The sequence below is a fragment of the Cydia fagiglandana genome, chromosome 4 (assembly GCF_963556715.1).
Source record: "Cydia fagiglandana chromosome 4, ilCydFagi1.1, whole genome shotgun sequence".
NCBI lineage: Eukaryota > Metazoa > Arthropoda > Insecta > Lepidoptera > Tortricidae > Cydia > Cydia fagiglandana.
In genome coordinates, this window is record NC_085935.1 from 14,070,253 (window position 1) to 14,095,772 (window position 25,520).

The following is a 25,520-nucleotide window of genomic DNA, read 5'->3' on the forward strand; positions in this document are numbered from 1 at the left end:
TCGTATGATATTGTTTTTACTTTTGTATAATGTTATCCCAACTGTCTGTGTGACAGTTGAAACAAACACTTGAAAGGACTAGTTTAACTATTCGAACAGGTTGATTTAGCTTTTCGTATGATGTTGTTTTTACTTTTGTATATTGTTATCCCAACTGTCTGTGTGACAGTTGAAACAAACGCTTGAAAGGGTTAGTTTAACTATTCGAACAGGTTGATTTGGCTTTTCGTATGATGTTGTTTTTACTTTTGTATATTGTTATCCCAACTGTCTGTGTGACAGTTGAAACAAACACTTGAAAGGACTAGTTTAACCATTCGCATAGGTTGATTTAGCTTTTTGTATTAATGTTGTTATTACCTATGTATATTGTTATCCCAACTCTCTGTGTGACAGTTGAAACAAACACAAGAAAGAATTATGTCAATCGTTTTTTTTTGTATTTTACTGAACCTGTTTATATTGTTATTTTAACCCCAGCGTGTGAGTTAGTTTAACCATTCGAACATGTAGATTTAGCTTTATGTGTTACTGTAGTTTTTACCTGTTTAATATTGTTATCTCAACTGTTTGTGTGACGAATAAAACAAACATTTCAAAGGGTTGTGTCAACTGCCTTTTTTTGGTAAGGATTTAACTTGTTCATATCGTTATTTTAACCATATTTCGGGTGTTCATTTCACCATTCGAACGTGTTGATTTAGCTTTATGGCTTGCTGTGGTTATTACTTGCTTATATTGTTATCCCTATTGTTTGTGGAACGGTTGGGAGAAACATTTGAAAGGGTTATGCCAATCAGCTTGATTCCAACATTAACATTTATATTAAAGTCAACTATTGTGAACAGACATAATTAACAAATTTATTTTGTTGTTTCTGGTAATTAACAAATGGTTGAATATCTTTTGTTGTTTTAACGTATTTGTTTTGTTAACTTTACTATTTAAATTGTTATTTCAATAATTTGAACAGTAAAATCAACAATTACCTATTAAACTTTGCAGGAATTGTTACGCCAACATGTACAAATAGGTAAATACAACTGTTTTCATATCAACAAAAACTTTTCTGTAAAAACAACAATTTGTTCATTTTGCTTTAACCCATCATTTTGTTAATTCAACTAATTTGTCGCCAACACGTGCAAAATCAACCTTTTCCTTCTTTCAGTGCATTAGCGTCACTCACAATTTCGTAGCTCACGGCTCCACATTGCCGATATGAATTTCAGTGTTCATTAACTGAACGAATCACACTCGTCGCCGGATTGCGATGCGTTTTCCTTTCGGCGGGTATACTGATTTAAAATGTGTGCAACATGCAGCGAGATATCTCGAAATTGGATTAATTATTAGGGAAAATTAAAAAGAAAAAAACGGAACCCTTATAGGGATATAGGGAAAACGTGTGTTTCGACACTCTCAAGGGAATCAAAATTTATAGGGTTCTTCCTTTTGACCTAGAACTATGAAATTTGTCAAGTAATATCGTCTGACACTACAAGTTCAGGGAAAAATCAGAATACTATAAATTTATAAACAGAAAAAAGTTAAATTTATACGGAACCGTCGGTGGCCGAGTCCGACTCGCACTTTTCCGGGTTTTTTAAAGTCTTATTGAATTTCAGTGAGACATGTCCAAACTTACAATCAAGTGGAAATTCTGATACCACTACGGTTTTCCAAAGAAGCCAATTCAAGGTCAATAGACCATCAAGTCACCAGGCTGGTAACTGTTATCAAATAATTAGTCTGTAATGTTCGCCTTGAACATGCAATGTGTAACTTCCATAACAATAGGGTTCCGTAACAATAGAGTACAAGCACATTTGATTTGTTGGGTAGCCTGTCACAGTACTTTTTAAATATAGCTATGAAATAATCTGCATATAACCACCGAGTTTCACAGATTACTGCATTTTGGCTGACCATAATCACGGCTCGCAACATAATTTACATAAATGGTTATTTTGTTTAATCATAATAAATCACCGAATCGTAAATTAAATTCGCTGCGGACTATAAAAGTGTCAAGCATTTATAAGCTTTAATCACTATTTGGATCGTTAAACTCATAATTTAAAAACTCTTTCGTTCTTAGGTGAAAATTTCAGCTGCGTGTTTTATAGTAATGATAACTTATCAAGAGGTTCTTGTATACATGTATTATTATTATAATGGATAAGTAATAAAAAATACAATTATCATTTTTATTACTTATCCATTAAGTACGTTACAATAATTCCATCAAGAATTACATGTCCCACATGTGCATTCTGGTTTAATAATTTGTTAAGGTGACCTTAACGATCGCTCATGCTATTGGTGTGCGATAAATGCACTTGGAAAAGTGTAATTCCGCATTTCGTTCGCACTTGTTTATGCGAGTGAAATACACTCCGAGTCATGTGTGGTCGTGTCAAGGCTGTATTGGAACAAAATCAAACAGAACGGCCTATTCATCTAACGCATTCATCTTGCGTTGCACCTGACTGTTGAGCAGGGTAAGATATGTTTATATAAGGAACAGTAATCTACAGAAATAAATGCATATTAAATTGTAGTTATAAAAAAAATGGACGATGATTCAAGTGCCCCGTGTTTCAATGGCCCGGTCTCTACCTGTGCTATTTTTAACCGACTTCCAAATCTCAAAGAAGGAGGTTATCAATTCGGTTGTATTTTTTTTTTTTTTTATGTTTGTTACTCCATATCTCCGTCATTACTAGATCGATTTTGAAAATTCTTTTTTTGATTGAATGTATATGCATACAGATTGGTCCCGTTTTTGTCAAAACCCAGTTCTGATGATGGGATCCATGAGGAATCGAGGGAACTCCTCAAATCTTAAAGGCATACATATAGTGATTTTTGGGTTTTTATCAACAAATCAAGCATATACACCAAAAAAAAAGACATTTGATGAAGTGGAACTGCTGATGATGATCAGAACGGAACTCTTTAACGACGCATAGTCCACGGTTGGCGATTTGTCCTCTTCGTTATGTTTGTTAAGCAAGTTAAGTTTTTAAGCCACATTTTTGTCAAGCTCGAGTTCTGATGATGGGATCCATGAGGAATCAAGGGAACTCTTCAAATCTTAAAGGCATGCGTATAGAGATTTTTGTATTTACATCAGAAAATCAAGCATTTTCATTAAAAACTGTCGCATTTGATGAAGTGGAACTGCTGATGATGACCAGAACAGAACTCTTCAATGACGCATGGTACACTTTTGGTGATTACGAATTTCGATTTTGACTTGGACTGGGACCCGGACTCGGACTCATACCCGGATCCGGTTCAGACCCGGACCTGGACTCGGATCCGGATTCGGACCCGGACTCGGAACCGGACTCGGATCCGGACTCGGACCCGGTCTTGGACCCGGTCTCGGACCCGGACACGGACCCGGACTCGGACCCGGACCTTGACCCAGAAAACCACTATGATACCTTAACTAAATAAACAACTATGATTACCTACCATAAAATTAATGTACCTCTTTATAAAGTACGATGATGCCAATCTTGCTAGCCCCTCCCGCTTAAACCCCCGTACACCGCATGGCATGCGCCATTAAGTGGGTTAGGTTAGGTTTGAACTGCGATCCTCACAGAACCGAACAAGGATTAGGTTAGGTTAGAACTGCGAGCCTTACAGAAACGAAATGCTACTTGAAAAGTGGGTTTGATTAGGTTCGAACTGCGATCCGCACAGAACCGAACTGCTATCTGAGGAGTGGGTTAGGTTAGGCTAGAACTACGACCCTCATGGCTCCTCTTCACGATGGGCCAACGCCGGCCATTCCAAGGGACGCATTTATGCGTTAGAGGGAGCAAGTGATATTGCTATCTCATTCTACCGCATGGCTGCGTCCCTTGGAGTGGCCGGCGTTGGCCCATCCTGTAGAGGAGCCATTATACAGAAGCGAAATGCTAGTAGAAAAGTGGGTGGTTTTACCTCCTTTTCTACATAGTGTACCATCTACAATAATCTTTCATCGGCCCCCAAGGAAGTCGGTTTTTTTTTCTTAAAAATTATTAATGAGTAATACTAGTGCAGATGGGAAAGAAAGTGTTCAGTAACTAAACGTTTGGGCGACGACAGTTTATGTGACGATTAGTGAACACAGCGTAGAAGGCTCGGCCGTTCAATTTGCCGCTTCACTTGACACAATTCGACGCCTGACTCGGGGACAATCGCACTCGAAGCCCCGTCGACCTCCTTATCTCCCAGCGAGGTAATCTTTCCTTCCCTCGGCGGCAATAACTCCAAGTGGGCAGGATTACCTGCGAAGGGGCTTCGTAAGGAAACCACCTCTACAAAGGTTATCGATTTCATCATTGTGTGCACGCGTCAGATGAGACCTTTTTTTATTGCGGTTTGTCTTTGGCACACTTCACATCAAAAGTAAGTAACTTATTGCACAGCCGTTGTATTAACTAGATTTTTACAAGAGGAAGTAAGAAATTAGTAGTTCAAAGTGAAAGATGAAATTCTAATAGAAGAAAACTGAAATCAGTGCGTTTTAAACATTAGTCTTGGTATTGAAAAAAAAAACATCTTTTTATAGTTGCATCTCCCGTAAAATATTACAATTTAAAATTGCAATACGAGGCGATAATGTTATTTCAAATTGAAACCTTAAAGTGCGACTCACGAAATAAATCGCTTGAGAAGGTAGGATTGCAAATAATTTCGTTGGTATGTAAATGTGCACACGTAAATTCCAGTCCTGTCTACGCGCGGAAATTGAATCGTTCGAGAACTATGCCAACACATATAATTTTTAGGATAACACGGGCCCACTACGTCTACCTTAATAAATTCATAATCGGAACATCTATCCAATGAAAATTTAATGATGCGAGAGCGCGGTAACTCGACGCTTATGCAGGTTAGAGTTTATACCATCGACCTGGGGGATATTGGAATATCTACGCTACACTGAGAAAAAAGTACAACAAAAACACACTTAGAATTACAAAAATAAACTTAATAATCCGGGGACAAGGAGAGTTAACTAATAGGAACAAATTGACTTTTGTAATTTCTATTAGTTCTTGCAATTTCATTATCTTTTTGTTGAAATTATATTTGGGATTACTGAGCTGTTTGTAGAAATAAATAAACTTTACAGAAATAGTGAAACGTCCATAATTATTACTAAAACTTCATTTTTTCCCCCAGTACAGAACTGTTTTTTAATTCCTGGTAATGATTTTTCTCTCAGTGTACATTCTTCTTTATACCCCGTAGATCAAAGCTAATTTAAAGTGTTTTCTAAAAATATTGTTTTAATAGATTCATCAAAGACATCAATTCTCTAATATACAGTTATTTGAAAAACAATTGACCGTACTACGTTGACTAAGCGATAGAATAAACCTTTTATGTGTATCATTTATTGGTGTGAGCGACTACGGAAAGGCGCGGCTGTGTACTAGCATCGGAGGTCATGGCAGCAGGGACGCAGGGATATTTCAATTTGGCCGGAGACGCGACCCGAGAGGCCGCGCGGCCGCTGCACGGCTCGCTGAACCGGAAGCCCGCTGCGGGCTTCGCCAAAGAGCAAACACCGCCTCCGCAATCTTGTGCCACGCGGACCATGCCGAACAATCGACCACGACAATCTACTAGTACAATTACCTACTCCACTACAGATACCTACATCTAAACAACGAACGCCTCTTGTGCTCGACTCCATTCAATCGGTGAAATCGATATCTGGAATTCTCATTCGATTCGAATTCAACCGAAATTTATGCTTTAGTACCTACTAACTCAGAATTACTACGTGCACGTTCCGGCTCGGATGAGAGCATAATCGTCTAAAATTTACGCTTTGTTTGAAGTTCGTGTATAGTAAGTCAACATTCCTGGCGCCGTATGTATTGTTAAGGGTGAAATGCAGATTACAAGTTATACATAGTTATAGTTTAATTTTTAGCATGTTTGGTAAGCTGCTTCTTACGGTTTTATTATAAAACTGAAAAAAAAAGTGATCTCTATCCCAACGTATACGATTTACGAAACACTAGAAAGGATCGGCCTAATTTTCGTTCATCAGCAAACTTCCTGTACTTATACGGGAGAAAATGAGGAAAAAGAAATAACCTCGGCAGAGCTGCCTACAGTCTTAACTTTGAAATTAGATTTGAACCGGTTGCGAGTATGTCAGCAAGCTGTACTAACTCATGAAAGTGGATGAAGACTTTGGCGTGAATCGTGTAACTATGACCAAAGTAATAATAAGGTACGAGTGATTTAAGTTTGAAAGTGAAAGTTGCTACTGACTTCTTGGATATATTACAAATATAATATGTAGGTAGGAGTAAAGGCACATGGCTGTGGTATCACTAACGAGCGTCTCGTAATTAGGTACGTCTTCGGTTACTTGTAAGAGGAAGCTAGAGCACGTCAGAACAGAATTATTTCACATCGCGTTCAATTAATAAATTATGTTGATACGAGTATTTTTTTAAAGTACACCTATCTCTGTTTGTAGTAGGTATATGTGGGTGTATCTCAAACATGTCTTATGTTTATTACTTCTTTATAATTAACATTATTTTATGAAACATACCTACTGTATCCTAATAGGCGTAAACATGTAAATATTGCACTCCAACTGCTTTAGGTCAAGAAAATCTGGAGTAGATCATATCGGAGTTTGCTTAGTGAACCGGACCATAGCCAGTTTCAGCCGTTATGATCTCTTTAATCGTTTACTCATATATCTCTATGATATGAGCATAAACTATTTATTGAGGTAATTCTGATAGTTCTCCTAACTTTAACTTCGTTATTCATAATTTTATATATCCAGCTACAAATATTGACTTAATTTTGAAACATTTCGTCGGCGCGGCACTTCCACAGATTACAGTTTTAATACTAATTACATACATATTATCCGTGAATAGCCAAACAGACGGACTTAACAGAACTATTTAAAATAATTACTTTTTGACTACGGATCAAACCAAAAAAGAATAATAGTAAAGATACCGTGTATTCATTTTCTAGTATAAGAATATTTCTTATGTGTGCATTTTAATTATTTAAAAGTCCTCTCCATTCGTCCTGTCCATTCGTTTATTAGTACCGTAGTTTTAGTTCACCATGTACCTGAGTATTTTTATCCAAAAACAACATGTTCGTTTTAAACAAATATTATATTCCTGATATTTTTTGTACAAGAATTTTACAGAGTTGGTGGGTCACGCCCTGCGGCCACCCATCGCGCTAGTATTTTCCTCTCATTTTCTTTCTTTCGGAAAGTAACGAACTGTGTAATTACATTACAGACTCAGGAAACAGGGGCCCGCTCGGGCGCTGACGACTGCGCGCATTATGCCCGCTCTTCCAATGCGTTACTTTCTAAACTCGGGAGTGTCCATATAAATACAATGTGATTCTGTGATTCTTTTTTGTAGTTTAATCCTCGTTGTAGGTACTCGTATATATATATTGTCATGTCATGAGATATGAAGGTCAATTACGAAGTCACGACCACCGCAATACTTAATACTTTTCTATGAAATACAGATAAATGTGCGTTCGTAAAACTACAATAAATCTCCAAGTAATATAAACGCGCTGTCGACATAGGCGAGCGAGGCGCGGGGGTGTGCGGGTTGAAGGATGCGGGGTGTGGGAAAGGGCGGCAATTTTTCTCTCCGCTGACAACATGATGTAACGCCAATATCGCACGCTGAGCGATTAAGCCGCGCACGCCGATATTTCAGACTTGCCCCTACTAACTGTCAAAGTGTCGACGAGAGCTATGAATGCGGGTGTCTGCGAAGTAAAAGCTACATATCACAACATTTTATATTTCAACGGGGTAAAGTTGGAAGTATGTCTAAACTTACCACGATTTAATCCAAAAATAATTATTTTTTAAAATCATCTAATAAGAATTTGTAATATAGGTATTATTCAAACTGCACAGTTTGAATATGTAAGTAGTTGTTATTCCCTAAATTAGAGTAACTTAAAAAAAAAACAATTTGTGTTATAACCAAAGCCTTTTAGAATAGAATAGAATAGATTTATTCGTAAGCACAAACAATCGGAACAGTACATAGTATAAAAGAAAACACAAAATAAGATTAAAGTGCCACGAAATGGCCCCATCTCAGCATGTTGCTGGTGACTTCCAGCGCTGATCTTCCGATGAGACCATCAAGTGAGAAGAATCACGGAAGGTAACAAACAAGAAGAAAAAATACAGAAATAACATACAGTCAACAGTTAATTAAATAAGAAAAAAAAGTTACACAGCAAGAAGATACAACAAAATGACTATTTACAATTAAGATTAATTAATACATAAAACAAGCATCGTGCTCTAAATCGCTGTATCGATCCGGTCCGACCATATCTTGGCTGAGCATTACAGCTGTATATACTACTAGCGCCAACGGTGGCTACACTAACTAAAAAACAATGTCAGACCAAACCAACATCGAGCGTTCATTAAATCTACGTTAAAAAATCTTGTAAGATTAGCTTATTAGCAAAACAGCATTGTAGAATGACGAATTTACGAAAATGTACGAAATACTAACATAACAGCACTCTACTAAGTATGGCGTATAAGGAATGATGAACCCTTGTCAGGCCAAAGGAACAAAACACTTGAGGTAAGCATAAGTAAAATAACAAACTACAGGCAGCTGGTATCAAGTCTGTAGGTTTCTTGGCTAAGTTGGTGATTAAGTAAATACAGTTGGTGATTAAGTAATTTGACTTAAAGCTATGAATACTTTGCAGGTTTCTCAAAGGCGGAGGTATATTGTTCCAGACTTTTGTACATGTATGGTAAGTCATTCAATAAATACCTAAATGTATTAAAACGTCGCATTTAAATAGTACATTACTACAGAGGCCAGGACGAAAGGGGTTGCCGGCCGAAGACATATAGATAGGTCTGAGGCGGGCAACCCCATTTCCCGCCAAGGTATGTATAGTGCTTTTCTCAAACATGCAATGAAATAAATAAAATAAAATTTCCACGAAACCCAAATAGTGTTTAAATTGAGCTATTTTTGTAATGCATGCTGAGTCGGTCAAATAAAATAAAAGTACACAGCTAATCCCGTGCCAAGTTTCCTGTCGCTTGTGAAGATAGTTGTCAAGTCGCATCACGCAGGCAGGCAATCACTCGATAATAAACGTGGCGCGCCGAGTGCGCTGTACGGACACACGTACTGCTGACTGCAGCCTTCTCTAATGCTGTGAGTAGACGGATACGGCCTGCAAAGCAATCTTCTACAATGTAGCTAAATCGCCATATAGACCAAATCAAATTTAACCTACTAATTAGCGTTTCAACGATTTGTAGTCGAGTTCTATTTTAATCATTGCAGGGGTAAGGTTTTCTGTGTTTTCCATTGTAATAAAAAAAAGATTATACACTTACCTTAACTTGTAGTTTTAACTGGTTTTACTTCGTTCAGAATTTGGTACAATCCGTTTTTATATAAACCACGAGAGGATAACCTTTAACTGTATGAGCCCCTAATCATAAACCATAAACTTAAAGTTTTTTACTTATGAGCGAGGCAAGAGGAAGCACTTAAATTAATGACTTTATTTATTCTATCCTGTATTCATAAATAACCGGGGTTCTGGGATCATATTCGCAACGCTATACAAGCCTAAGGAGAACTTGTATAGGGTAATACCGAGATTACCAAAAAACCATTCATTATCAAGGATTATGTTTACTGGTTTGCCTGCAGTTAGTTGGTAAGGCACATGAATAATAATTCTTGGGCTCTGGTGGTAGAGTCGATGATAAACGACAGTGAGGCGCCTGAGCGTCGGCCGCTGGTCGCGAAAAATACAACTGTCATCTTGACTGATGGTAAAATAACGCCCGCGTCATGCTCCGCTCTGCATGCCAAGAGCTATTGTAAGTCTTTTCATAGCCTGACCCTTATTACCCGGATTACATAAAGGCTGAAGGTGCGGGTATCAAATCCTAGCATCGCGAGACATAATAGTTTCACGAACAATATAAGTAGGTACATTATTCCCAGAGCGGTGTTAAAGTTTTAAGAATATCATCTTGATGTTGCTTTTAACACATTTTGAAAATTTGGGGTACTTGAAGTAGTAAAACATATTTTTCATTCTTAAAAATACAAAAAATACAAAAATAAAAAATTCATTAACTTTAACCTGTCGATGCCACTTTCTTGAGAATCACTCTTATATTGGCAACATCGCAATCACCAAGTCGTTTTGAAGCTAGTCATGATAAAAGTTTCTTAAGCAAGTAGCATTACTTTTGGAATTAGGCCGAATCCTGAAAACTTTATCGCATTCACTGCCAACTAGAGCTACGTGATACGAGCGTATCCGACCTCACGTGCTTTCCGTTTTGTAGTGAAAAGCGTCTACGAACAGAGAACCCGGCTAGCAGGCCGCTGACAGTCACGCGTATTCGGGAAACGAGATAATCACAAGATCTAGAGACGATATAGAGATCAACTAGATTTACATTAGATATCGACTAGATGTGACTTGGATATCTAAGTCATAACTTGTCGAAATCGTTCAAGAGGACCTCCAGAATCGCGGAAACGTCAAATTTGACATATCTAACTGATAAATGACTATATCTTCTCGATATCGTATCTTATTCATCTCTAGATGATCTCTAGTGTTAAAGTTAGAATAGGGCCGAGTGAACGTGCTTTACGACATTTTAGTCTCTAAACACATTCAGGAACACATCGTTAAAGTCGTTCCTCGTGGACAGGTTTTATAATATCAATATAAGCAAGAGTGATATGTCATACTAGATAAAACTAAAAACATGCAGACATCTGTGTCAAAATAAAACACCGAGTTGCTACCTAACGTTTTCGTTACTTCGATTAGTAGAACTAGACATTCAAATTGCAAAGCGTGATGTTGGGTTGTTTTTTTGATTAAAACCAATTTAATTAGCATATTTTTCGAGTTACCATTTAAAGTACAATCGCCATCAACCTAACATTAAAGGCCAGAAAGGCCAGAATAACTCCATCTCACGGGATTTAAGAATGGTCCTACTTTTAAGTCTCCATTTCCCTGTGAGTGCCGATGTTTTAAGTTGACGACGGTAATGACTATTAGGTATAATGGTTTGGTGGTATGTAACAACGTTGATAATTTAATAAACGATTGAACGACTCTTTTAATATTTTAATTTAATATTAAAATAAACAAATTTATTATTATTTGGTATTAAAAAAACTATAGAGGATAGATACGCTTTTTAACCCCATTATTAGATAACTTAGCAGGTACCTACATCCTACATGGCTAAGGATATAAACAGTCTGCCGCATTGCCAGTATAGTTTTCCATCTAATCGTACATACGAGTATATCATTATTATCCCTCGTTTAAATCGATTAACTATTACAGGAATCCCTAACTACATAATATTATTTATGAATGCTAAAGTAACTCTCTATTTTACTTCTTCAAGCTTAAACCGCTAAAGTGATTAAGTCAATAATTTTGTATGGAGACAAGTATTGGATATTTAATACTGGTTGTTGTTTAACAGTGCAAAATATTACTTAGAGTTATTAATGAGATAAATTATACTTCTCACTTTACAAAATTAGCCTGAACGTATTAATTGAATGCACACAGTCTTATCAACGCTATGTTTTGCATTAAATAAATAAATGAGTTACGCGTACAGCTAGCTTCACATCGCGAGTACATGATTTCGTGTATTAGAGTGGTACGGTATATCATTCCAAATTAAGTTAAGCTCCGTTATTCCATTATCAATTGCCGCAGCGGAATCCCGTTAAGAAAATCAATGCTCAGGAGAAAACTATAGCGCCGCGAGTAATAAAGCACAGGCCGATTGATTGTTGGTATTGCGGTCACGTTGCTCAGTTACTGTTTTCACGTCTGACGTAATAACGTTAGCAACAAAGTTATGGTATTTACGTGACCCGTTAGTCAGTAGCATACCGTTTATCCCTTGATCCCCTTCGTATCTTCCATGGCTTTGAGGTATTTATCAATCGGTGGAGTAATTATTACAATATTTTCTCTTGGGTGGAAGGTGGAATAGAACGAAGGGCTTTAGAAAAATCTCATGTAACGAGAAATAGCGATACTTAAAAAAAAGTAGTTAAAATATGAATTAACATGTATTACCTACTCAGAATACTTCTATATAAATATGTAGTACGTAATCAATGAAATAGACGTACAATATATAGCTACTCTATTATTAGTATTATTACTTATTACAGGTTTAGTTCTACATATTCGTAGTTTTTTTTCAAATGTTATTTTTTAATTTGATAACACAAAAAGTGTCATCTTCGAGATATTAATAAAAAGGCAAGGGAGAGAAGAGTGGTAAAAAGTATTCATGTTTAAAAATCATGTGATGTCTAATGAACAGAATTAATGATTCGATCACAGAATCATCCATCAAAGCGGCTTGGTCAGTGGCGTACCTTCACCTGTGATTGAATGTGGAATATATTTCACCCCGGCCACGAATATTTCATTAAAGAGCTTTATAAAGCCTCACCATGCATCACGCCGCGCGCTGTGTTAGAGAGCCATGTCGACGGCATGATCCACTCGGCTTAGTATAGATATTAATACGTAAAATGTGATGGCATGTACCACGCGACAAAGGCCGGAGATAAAAAAATACATATTCATTAAATTCATTACAATACCCCGACCACACAGGATCGCCCGGTCTCTGAATTATAAATTTTATGTACTGATATTTCACCTTGTCTATAATGCTGGTGTATTTATTACAAAGGCACGAATAAACAAACGTCAAAAGTGATGATGGTAAGTAAACCAAGAGTCGTATTCAATTTTGCCGACGTATTTCACCCATTTACAAACGTGTGGGTTGCCAAATACGAAAATCGAGAAGAGGTGAATTCGGCAAAGCAACTTACATGCATACATAAGGCGAGGATGAGGAGGGTAGCTGATTCTAAGACGAAAACTTAGTATGTACGCGAGACATGAGAGGAAGGCGCGATGGGTTCTGGGGGGGATGCACGTACACAACTTTAACAGGCAAATCCGAGTTCCTCGGGAGTTTATTACCCTAGTCATATTTGCACAATTGGAGTGGGTGTCGGCGGTCTAGGCACACCAGCCTCAACGACATATTTCTCCACTTGAAATTTAATTTTAAATCGGAGACAGAACACTAACGGAAACATTCACCATTTACAAAAAATATGCAAAATAAGATATATTGAATTATAATTATAATCTAAGCAATAAAAAAAGAGAAGAAAAGTATTCATCAGCGTAATGAATTAATTTAATGACATTATTACAGTGAATTAATAGGTTACCACGTAATTAATTGTTAAATAAAAGGGACGCTTTTACAAAACGCGAGGCCAACTCTGGTGATTAAGTGTCTCATTTAAATGCAGTCTCCCGGCGCGGACGCGGACGTCTCAAACGCAAAGGGAGCGCCACTCGCGGAAAACGGAAGACGAGTCTCTTCACAAAAGGAAGGAGAGGTATTTAAATTAGCGTAGTCGCTGAAAAAGTGCACTAACAACATTAGAGTGGAACAATGGCTGAGCACACAAAGAACCGGAACATCCCGACTAACGTATCTGGCCGTCAGCGGAGCGCGAGGCCACCATTTGTACACTGTACAGGGCACTACGTGCCCGTATTTACGTGCTATGTACACTGTACACCCACACCCGCATTCTCAGACTAAAAGCCAACTACTGAAATATTCTAACTTTAAGAAGACTTCTAGAAGAGCTTTAAAAAACTTCATCGTTTCGTGATTTCAGAGTACCTATTATTAAACTTTCCGGTAAACGAAAAAATAATGCATGAAAGCATAAAGCACAACGCTCGCTACGTGTTGCCATATCCATTTTGTTTATATTCTAATATCAATGATAACCACGATTATGCGACTAAAACAAGAAATTTCCAATTCTCGCATGAGAAACCTAAAGTTAAGATAATAAATACAAAGATAAACACTTTGAGTTAAAGAGGTGTTAAGCTTTATCTACAGTCTAGTAAATAACACCTAAGGAGCAGAGCTCAAGTTAACGAACAAAGTGAATCCCAAGTTAAATGACCGTTTTAACGATGCGTTCTGGGAATAATGAGAATAAAGAAAATCCATATAAATTCGCATATTTACACTTTATGTACCTCATACAGGGTCGGGACAAATAATAAATGTTTGATATGGGCTAAAGGGATTATGTTAATGTTGAAAAGGCAACAATTATGCCCAAACAAATTAGTAACAACATTAATATATCCTCTGTATCCGGCAACTTCCCCGCAATAAGCAGAATGTATTAGTGTTATTTATCTTAGCTCGAGCGCCAACAAAGTTTTAATTGCAAGCGCCGATACAATTTGCGTACAAATGAATTTATTCGCTGAATCTGTAGTGCAATCGTGTGCGGTGTGTGGGCGGGCGGCGCGGCGCGCGGGATGCGGATTATCCGCGAGTGCAGAGCCGCTAATTGCGGGTAACGAGCATCCGCGCCACCCGCGCCCGCCTCCGCTTCCTCGCTCGCGCCCGCGTCCGCGCCCGCCTCCGCACACGCCCCGCTTGTGTGAGACGTAGCGTCATGCAATCAACAAGCGGTTCCCAATCAAAACAATGTACAACGTTTCCGAAAAAGCTCACCGCTATGGAAATAAAAGTCATATACAATATCCACAAATGATTTAAAAAGTCGGATATTAGTGCCACGTGATAGAGTTAAAAATAATATATTAGTAGTTTAGAATTTTTCTGCAGGTACCAAAAGTACCTTTCGGATGTTTTATTAAATACTGGCGAACATATAGTCTCGGACTGATTCGAGTTTCTAAACGAAAAAAACCTTCTTTGAGTACCTACAAGGATGCGCATAGTTGTGAAAACTAGAAAAATGGCAATATAAATGGTAAATGGACCCGGAAAATTGTGTGTAGAAGTTCAGCGCTAATCGAAACACGATGTTGTTTTGCGTCTACGAAGCATTTCCGCTACATACCAGTACTAGACCGCTAGCATGAGTTACGTTCTTGCGCGCGACTCCATACACCTAGCGCGACTTTAAGTATGGACTCGCGCGCGTGAACGCAACTTATGCTAGAGCGCCAGGAAACCCATGTTTTGGGTAGGACGACGTAGCGCTACAACCGTATCTTAGCGGTGAATGTATTAACAAAATAAAATAACATAAAAAACGGTACTAATACATGTCAAAATTAAGTACCGATGGTTTTATGTCGTTCATATACGAAATGAATAAGAATGAACCAATACTTCAACACTTCTATTTACAATTGTGTGTTTGACAAATTGTAATCACCGCTTGTCAACACTGCGCGTGTGTCTACCCTACGAGACGGAGGGACAGCCCCTGAAGGTCATTGTCGAGGGTGAGCCACTCCGTAAACTGTAAATCATGTGATTTTTATATAGTAGTACTTCAATACTATTTTCTATACTAATCTAAGTAATTATACAAAAGTGGAATGTAACAAAACATGTTTAGAACGAAAAAAAATAAGCTTTGTGAAGCATTTACATACAATTTGTGAATATCGTAGGCCCTAGAATAGTATAAAAATGTGATACCGATTTAATATTAATATGAGTGCATCTGGCTTACACTTAATTATTAGTGCGAGAGAGACGTACACATATTAATATCAAATACATACAAAGATATCATGTTCATCAATCATGCCACCACCACCACGTGCAGTGGTAAAAATCTACGTGATAGGTATAAGTAATTGGTTGTATTGGATGAACATTTCAACTGATTATGGTTACTTGAAGTAAATATATTTTTATAATAATTTCAACAAGCCAGACTCAGTACTCGTCTGAAATTCCATTGTAAGTCTTCCAACAAGTGGTTTAAATCCTGGTAAGCATTTTCTACAGAAATTGGATACTTGTTTTGTATTATAACAATTTAGATAGTTTTGTAGTGTATGTGCAGAAGTCTGTAAGTGAGTGTATTTAACTAAGGGCCCGATTCGGATTTTGAAATTGACATGTATTAGATATTTTTTAGACATCACCAAGATACGATAACGATATGTTTAAGACCTAAATAACCTGTCAAATTTGACATTTGCGCGATTCTGGAGATACTCTTGAACGATTTCCACAGGATATGACTTAGAGATCCAATTCACATCTAATAGATATCTTACTCTAACTAACGTAAAAGTGACATTGGTTGCCCGAATTGCACTGCAAAAGAGAACTAGTTGATATCTAAACTATAACGTATCTACAGTTGCCTCCAGAAACTCGCGAACTAAATTGACATAAGTTTGACAAATAAAATGATACCAGGAATAGCAAAGAAAAAATAGTCAGGGGTATATGTCGATAAAATGATATCGATAAGTAAGATGCACTTACTACCCATGTGATAATTAATTATAAAGGGGTCACAAACGATGTCGACTTGTATGAATGTGACGAGAAAAGTGGTTGATTCGATTGTAAGATTGTGACGTTACCAATCAAATCAGGAGGTGCGGATGTGAAACTGACAAATTTCAATGTTAAGACGAAACAGGAGCTGATTTTAGGTAAATATACACATCTCGCTAACGGAAGCGGCTCCTATAACTAGTGCGATAAGGACAAGGCGAAAAATCCTGCTTAAAAATCTCCAAAATCGAGGTTTTGTACTCGACTGTTTCCTCCTCCAAAACACCAATCGTAACCAAATTTGGAAATCTAAATGATTATGAAATTATCTGTGCCGGACCGTTTTGCTTTTTTGGCTAATTGATATCCGTTTTGAATACTACGTCTCTCATTGCGGCATAGTCAAAGAGTCCATTTTTTAAAGGCTCTAGCGCCTTAAAAAACAAAAATATCAAAAAAAAGCAAAACGGTCCGACAAATCATTGGTCTAACATCAAAACCTACGGAGGAAACAGTCGAGTACGTTTGTATGAAGATATGACCACTCCTGTTGGCTCTTAATATGCAGGTTTGGGGGCAAGTTGTTTATATCAAGAGCTCGCGGTTGTCGCCATAAATCTAAAATTGGTGAATTAATTTTATACATTGTGACCGGTAGATGAGATTGATCGATAAATAAAGTTAGACCAAGAAAAGTCTGCAGCGATTTTGATAGCCCACGCAGTGCAACGCTTATTTAATACGTCATAATTTCATAGAATTTTAATAAAAGTTTAAAATAATACTTACACTGCGTGGGCTATTAAAATCGCTGCAGACTTTTTTGGTCTAACTGTATTTAAATTCTGACCTAATCTTATTTTCCCTTCTGGGTCGGCCTTATTTGTATTTTGAGCCAAAATCACTGTTTCTATGTTATCACCTACAACTTGTTACTCTAGCTGTAAGTTTTCCTAACAAATAAAATAAAATAAATATAATAAAATATTTATTTAGTTACCTACAATATGTTTATCCAATATTCCTGTATTTATTACTATAAAATTGCACAATTTTCGAAATACCAAGTAACATTTGTAAAATAATTTAAATTACTTAAAGATACATTTTAACTGACCGCGCAACAGTAGCGCCGCTAGCTGTGAATTTTCGCGATATTCTCTAATTCAAACTTTTTTGAAAATATCGATACGAACAGCACTGGCCAAACTGTGGTATCATTTGTGCACATTGACCTATCAATTTAGTTCGCGAGATTCTGGAGGCAACATGGATCTAGTACGTGTCGTCTCTTGTGAATATCTTAAAATTCGAATACGGCAGTAAATGTGGTTTAAAAACGTCCAGCTATGATGTCTGACTATTGTTTGCATGTCCAGCTATGGTGTCTGCTATGTAAATTCAAAACTTATTATTAAAACGCAATTCAAACATTAGATTCAAACTAAACAAAGCCAAACACTTAAACTAAATTTTCTGGACCTCAATTCAGTAAGAGCGGCAGTTGTTCATTTCGTGCTGCATCTGGTTTACTAACGAGCGAAATCAGAATTGATCAGAAAGTCGCAACGAGGCTTTGGAGCCTGACACAGCCCCGAATGGAAAAAGGTATTGTTCAATGTATTGTTCAAATATTTTTTCAAAAACTGCGGTAATCCACTATGATCGAAAGGGTAACTTTTTTTTAAAGCGAGGCTGATAAGAATCGATGGACCGACAGATTGTTATAGAAAGGATCGAAAAAAGGGGAACCGTAGTGGGCCAGATTGCCAATGTCAATATAAAATAAGGTCGTTCATGCGGAATGGACGAACTCTGTGTATATTTTCCTTTACGGGCAAATTCGAACGTGCAATAATAACAAACGAGTTTACTGGCGAAACAAAAATAACAAAACGAACAAGCTGAACCCATGCACGAAGTCGCACAGGCAACACAACAGTAAAGAGACAGTGCATTCGGGCCAGCGGAACTGGCACAGCAGTCGGTATCCGGCCTAACAAAAGGGTGATAGCGTTACGTGCGTAAATCAAACGTCGCACAATAACAGACCCTCCCGGACCCCTCCCCGGGCTCCTGACCACTGCCCCCCTCTCTCTGCCCGTCCGTTCACATAAATCTGCCATACAGAAATGTACTTTGCTCCAGCCACTACCTCGACATCCTCGATATCTATGCCAATAGGTTTTCAATGTCAATCCTGTTTCAAATCTGCTTAAAAGTTATCGGTTATCAGGTTCCAGATATCTGCTTTGCTTTAGGTACATACAATACAACAAAACCTTTTTATACCAGACCATTCATTATTCGCGGAACACAGCCCACAGCAACGTAACGGAAATTTATCAATTTTAGTACCGTACCCGTACTGTTCGCCGGGATTATCGGGGCAATTAATTTACAAACGTTTCTTTATGATACAGCGTGTTAGATATTAATTAGGATAAAGAAACCTCTGTGAAACGTACACCTATACCCGACATGGTATTTCAACGGGAATTAATCTATGGTGGTAAGTAGGTTTACCGACGAGTATTTAGCACCAGACCCGTAACAGCCAGTGCGGGAAATAACATTTGTCGTCCGGACGGTGCGATACCATCGTACTTCGCTCTATTCGCTGCAATTAACGCTGCACAATGACCATATAAATCTTCTCTGATTGCTCCGTTCGTTCTCTACATACATAGATATTCGTTGAATAAACCGAGCAGATTATGTGGCCTCAGTGACTTCGTTCTGTATCGCAGGCTATGATGTTGTCAGGATGAAAAGAGATTGCGATGTCGGCTCAAAGGAAACAAAACGCAGACAATTAATAACTGTAACTGATGATGTCGGTAAGGAAAAGAGTAATGTCCGGGAGAGACGGCGGGGCTCGGGGGTGCGACGCCGCTGCCTAATCTCAACTATACGTCTCGAGCCGGAGAACAAACAAGCCGCGAGTCGAGATTACGCTCCGAATAAATCAATGTTACGACGCGTTAAAATATTTAAGCTCACGATTAATGCGGATCGCGGATGCCCGTCTTAACTGAGGCGCCGCGCGCCGCGGCGGGCGCAGCTGCGCGGGCTGCCGATCATCGCAGGATCCCGCAACTAATTAATCACGGCTAAATACAAGGCATCGCTAGGCAAACAAGTATCTGCAAATTAATCAGTGCGTTTATCCACTAAGTAGCAATTATCGTTGTTTATAAAAACCAACCTGAAACCGGTCAATTGTGCATTCGACTAACATAATAATGGAATTGGAATTTTCTAAAATCTAGTGCTCTTAAGATTAGTATCCCCTAAATTTAGAAGCAACATTTAATAGACAATACAGCTACTGTACTCGTTTATAATAGTTATCTTGTCAAGGAGGCCAAATCAATCTTATACATATTATGCTGTCATGCATGCCTGTGCGTCTCGTTAGTGCCTGTACATGTACGAAAACGTACGAGCGAATGCACGCGCAAATGATAACAAAATGACATCACTACGAGCATATCAAAGCGAACCAAAATATAAACTCAAATTGATCTCCAGTTTAGGTCCGCTAAAATAAAAAAAGGTCAGACATAATAACGATATGAGAGAGAAAACCAAAGCAAAACTAAAACCTAGCCCAAGATTAGATTAGACTATGAGATTTTTTTCAACAGCCGCCTACTTTAGATACGAGAAAATGAGTTCACGCAGATGCTACGCGGGTAATATGGGGTATTGCTACGTCGTAGACGGTCTACGTTGTACGAAAACTTGCAACTATGTCGTCCATTGTTTGCCGTATATAAATACACTCTTATCTAGGGAATTCGACGCAAATAACAGTAATGATTGTTTTAACTTGCTGGCCAATTTAAACTTGTGATATCAAATTATATCTACCTCAATGATGTCAGTCGCTCATGCATCCACAAGTAACGGATTAGAACCAATTAATAATTCATTTTCTATGTCGCGTCGTTATCATTTGCCGTACAAAATTATTCGGACGCAAAGGATTTTAACTGACGATTAAGCCAAATTAGTAACTCCCTCCACCAGCAATGGCACGAGCAAATCAAGTAGTAAAAGTTTACGTAATCAATGGAGCGTATTCGTATGGTTAGATACGAAGCTAATTTACGAGGATACTTAACCGGAAGCTTATCGTATTCCGGTAATGTATCGCGAAATTGCCATAGAAGTTTTACAAGGGCTCGTTAGGGGAGCTGTAACGATAACCGCACGAGATAACTGTTTCTAATCAGACGTAATGACGCAACGCGCTCCGCCGCGAGGCTCTCGCTCCCTCGGATGCTGTCGCCTGCCTTATCCTTTATTTGATTTCATTAACCACCCACCCAATGTGAACTGCCTAGTTCACCGCAATACTTTACAACTTTTCTGAAAAAAATATTCCAGTAAAAATCAACAGCGTCATAAACTCCGTCATTAAGGAACTTCTTGTAATAGGAAGATTCCATAGCCGTCGGATTAAATTCCTTCGAAATTTTTTACTATAAGAACTTTCGAACCGAAGAGGATGGGCGCTCCTGATATAACGATATACTGCGGAAGTAATAAAATAAAACGATTTTACATCTCAAGGGGGAAACGAACGTTTTTGTCGAATGGGAAAAGTCGCGAGCGACTTCTCATTCCGCGATAAAATCTGGAACGTTTTACGGCAATCTTAAATTCGATTGCTGTTAAACAACAATCTAAGAATTTAAACGACTTTTTCGTAAATTTTGTTTTCATTTGTTGGGTATCTAATATAAATTCTTACTTAAACAGATCGAGACTTAGGCTTAATTTGACTGAAGAAAAATACACAACCGATTTTGTTTATATCTAAAGTATCAAATTGTAAAAACGAATTTTCCGTCATATTGACACGCAGAGGGATTCTAAATAATAACATTTACAGATAAATTTCCCATAAAAGAAACATTTGCTCGTAAAAAATCCATCCCTCACCACTTGGTGCAAAGATATTTCTAAGTAGTTTCCCAGTGGTCGAGTAAATCCGGGCGGGGTCCAAGAGCATGAGCTAATAGTGATTTAAAAAGGAATCCAGGGGGGTCCGCGTGCCGACGCACGTTCGGCTGTTTGTAATATGCGGCTCGGGCCGACACATGAAAAAGTAGCCGACGGCGACGGAGGTGACCGCGACCCATAGATTTACCTCCTATACACTCCGTATTATGGAAAGTTTACTCGCCGCATCATACAGGCAACACCGTATACCAAAGTCGGTTTTTCTTCAACCAAAAACGTAACTTTTGACACTGGCAGACCATTAGTGTGATGTCGGAAACAGATCGAACAACTAAAATTCGAATAGGAGCTCTTTTAGTTGCAAAATAACTACACTCCGACCTTACATTATTGTATATAACATAATTGATTCTGATTTCTGATTAAATAATTTGTTATAGTTTTCATCTTATTATGATACGACCTTGAACTGACTACTTACCTGATGCCTAACTCATTTCTCTCATTTTTCTCTGACGTGACTCTCATTTGATTTGTGCGCACAAATCAGCAAGATTGATCGCCAAAGTCGTATCATAAAATTTCAAAACTATAAATCAGAATCATCCTCTTAGTACACGGTTTTGGTTGATTTGTAAATACAGATGGTAAACATCGACACCATCGAAATGACAAGTTTCGCTCCTTTAGTAAAGTGCTACGATGAATGTGAGTGTGTGGTGACCGCCCGTCGTCTTATATAGTCCATCTCGTAAGTAACTGATCTGTGCCGCGAGGGTCCGCTCTGCCGCCGCATAATGAACCGGTCACGTAGCCACATTTCGTATTATTTCCCTGGGACGCGTCGCGTGACTTGAATAAATGCGGGCGGCCGGTGCGAGGCCGAGATGCGCCTCCTTTACTTTGAAAATCTTATCTAAATTGGATGTTACTTGCAGTTCAGATCGCACCAATATGTAAGAATGAGCGAGACAAATAAATATCAAATCAAGTTGAGAATTTAAAAGTTATAATGCCGCTCGAGCGGCTCCGGCGCCTCCGCCTCGCCTCCACACCTCCACAAATAAATCGCTTCACGCACGATTCACCAGCGGAGATTCATTATTCTTGCGTTTTTGAAACACCTCTAAAAGTAGCTATCTTAGGAACTAACTTTTAATAGGCAACTCTTTCTAGAAATCATCGCAGAAGGTATTTCAGTATACAAAATAAATATATAAACATGTATTAAATGATTGTACAACTCAGAGAATGTAAGTATTTCAGATTATCTCGAGCGCTCACCTTTGAAATCAGCGATGTGTATGTATTTAAAGGGGCCCACTGATTAACAGTCCGCCGGACGGTATCGGCCTCTCAGTTAGAACAAAATTTTGACAGTTCCGAACAACTGACAGGCCGATACCGTCCGGCGGACTGTTAATCAGTGCCCCCTTTAGGTAGTTATGCGAACGGACAAGACGGGCTGATAATAAAATTTTCGTTCCGTTATTTGTACAGAATTAAAAGGCAATACATTTGAAATAATTTCTTTGTATACTTTTAATTAAACATCAATACCTATTCCATATATATGAACTGCTTGCACTTGGCATTATTCGAAAAGTTCATTATTAAAATTTTAGAAGTAAAAGCAATTGACTCGGGCACGGGGATTCGATTCTATTACCACCCCTGGCTAGCGGTGAGAGTATAAAAGGTGTTTAGTTTCATCAGGCAATCATAACATTCCAAACTAATCCGCACTTCCATATCCGCACTAAACTTAGAAAATCTAGAGTGTTTTTTGTCTGTCTGATTATTAATTTTCACACTTAAAGCGTTGAACCTACCTATTTGGAAATTTAGCGATAAGGTGTGACGAGACGAGAGTCGCAGCATAAAATACAAGGTGTAACAAAAATAGTGCGGATCAGTTTAAAGGCATATTGGGTATCGTGTGTAATTATGCTCTTTGTCTAATTAAAAGACCCGTCATGAAATGAGGGGCAGTAATTCTAACAGAAATGCAATGAACGAGTTCTACGCCGATGAAGTTGTAGCTACAACTAATCTACAATAAGTTTGCATCTTGACTGTGACGGTAGTGCATAAAAATGAAGTACCTACTTATGTAGTGCGTGGTGATAGTACAAATGTGCCAAAAACTAATTTCTCTCAACATTTAATCCAGAGAGTGTGTATATTTAACATTGTTTGTTGGTCATATTTTAAAATTAAATATCATAACCAAGAATGGCACTTTAGCAGAACGCCAGCACACAACCCTTTTCAGTAGTAAAATAACGTTTAGAGCTCATGTGACTAATTTAGCCCTCGCTGACTTTACGCATATGCTGCACAGCAATAAAGACATCACATAAGGCGCAGACCACACTCTCCGAGCTCGGTATTAGACCCGTTAAGCACTTTATTGTGCGGCAGGCTCGCTCATAACTACCCGTTCTCTCGGGGACAGCGCCGGACAACAAGCGATGTTATGTTTATTTCAGATAAAGTCCAAGTTATAAAGCTACCCGTCGATAAGTACGGCCCCTGTAATACATAACTTTGCCGATTAAGGACGCTGAACGGGAATTTTATAGCAGTTCAATGTTACATATCATATCAGTTTTTTGTGTGTGTTTTGAGATAACTAATATATGGCAGATAAAGTGATGAGCGTGGGAAAAATCTCAGTCACTCGAAAATTTGTCACACTTACGTTTTATAAGGTTTTGGTTTAGCGCCTTTACTTGTAGATCAGCACCGTTACTTTTTTAGTAATGATAAGTATGCGATGGAGAATGTACCTAGTAGTAGGTAGGTACCTAGTAAAACAAGTTTGTGTTCTTTATAAAATTTAGCAACAACTTACCTTGGATTGCCTCGAAGTGCTGCATGATGAAGCGCGTTGAAACCGTTGTTGTTGGTGAGGGTCATGTCAGCTCCATGCTCCAACAGCAGCGTCAGCATGTCGTCCCGTTTCTTCGATATAGCATCATGTAACGGGGTATCCCCTTCAGAGTCCTGGAACAAATAGAAAATGGTCGTGAATGAGAACCCAAGTGCATTTTGTTAGGTTAATGTTGTAATCTAAATCCAAATTAATTTCCAATCTAATAACCAATGCTTTGCGCTGGCACACATTCGGCTTCGCGTTGCCCGAAGCGGCTGCGCGAATACCGTTACGTTACGATATCAATCTAGTAAAAACGCATGAAAGTTTCTTTTGTGAATTGACCAGCCGCATCAGATATGTTCATGCATTATTGATATAGCTAAGTGGTTGAGAACACAACAAACTCATCAATACTATCAATCTAGTGGCAGCTGCTACATGAGTATTTGACTTGTGAATTATGAAGCATCGCCCGTTCCCACCACCGCGACAATTTTCTAAAACATCAAACCGCCCGAATGAATAATTAAGGCGTCGGAGAAGACGTTTAGGGTGTGGATTATGGCGACTTGCATATTTTATAAGTATCCGAGAGTGGTTAAGGCGAGCAGAGCAAGGCGTTCGCTCGGCTGCAGGCGGCTGCTGGCGGGCGAGTGGGTGAAATCAGAAATGGTGTCGAGTTCCGTAATATAGGACGGTAGCGCAAAAAGCGCGGCCACCGCGTCATTATCATAATCACCGCTGCTGCGTACCGCTCGCGCTGCCTACGGTGCCGCCCAAGCCGTTTCGCTTTGTGAGTGAGCATTAAGAGAACCGAGCGTTGTGCTCTGTCATTCCGCTATTCATTTGCTAGGGGCTGATGAGTGATTTTTGTTTGCATGTATATATGAATATATATTGGTACTTATAACTACAAAGGAGAGGAAGAAATCTGACAGGTTCACAAAGAAGATATATTTTAGTAATGACGGCTCCTTATAATTAGCTGCATAAAATGGTTGTTAGGGTAGCTTCGAAACGTTTCCGTCTTATAATTTGTGAGTCTGCTTTGTCTTCGTTTGCTGCGTTAAATAACTAGTCATTAGCGGTAAAATGTATCAATGTAGATAATCGTTAACTTCATGTTTTCATTTCGATGAGTCTGAATACCAACCTTATGTTTTGAAATTTGACGTCGCCTGAAATATTGCATTTTCTTCG

At 38.4% G+C, this 25,520-nt stretch overlaps 1 protein-coding gene across 1 annotated transcript in view; it reads right to left on the reverse strand.

The window, feature by feature from the left end:
* LOC134663783 (E3 ubiquitin-protein ligase MIB1) overlaps positions 1-25,520 on the reverse strand; it is a 255,207-nt gene that overhangs the window by 163,352 nt on the left and 66,335 nt on the right. Inside the window, 1 exon segment of the mRNA XM_063520271.1 lies at positions 24,297-24,448. Coding sequence (XP_063376341.1) covers positions 24,297-24,448 — 152 coding nt within the window.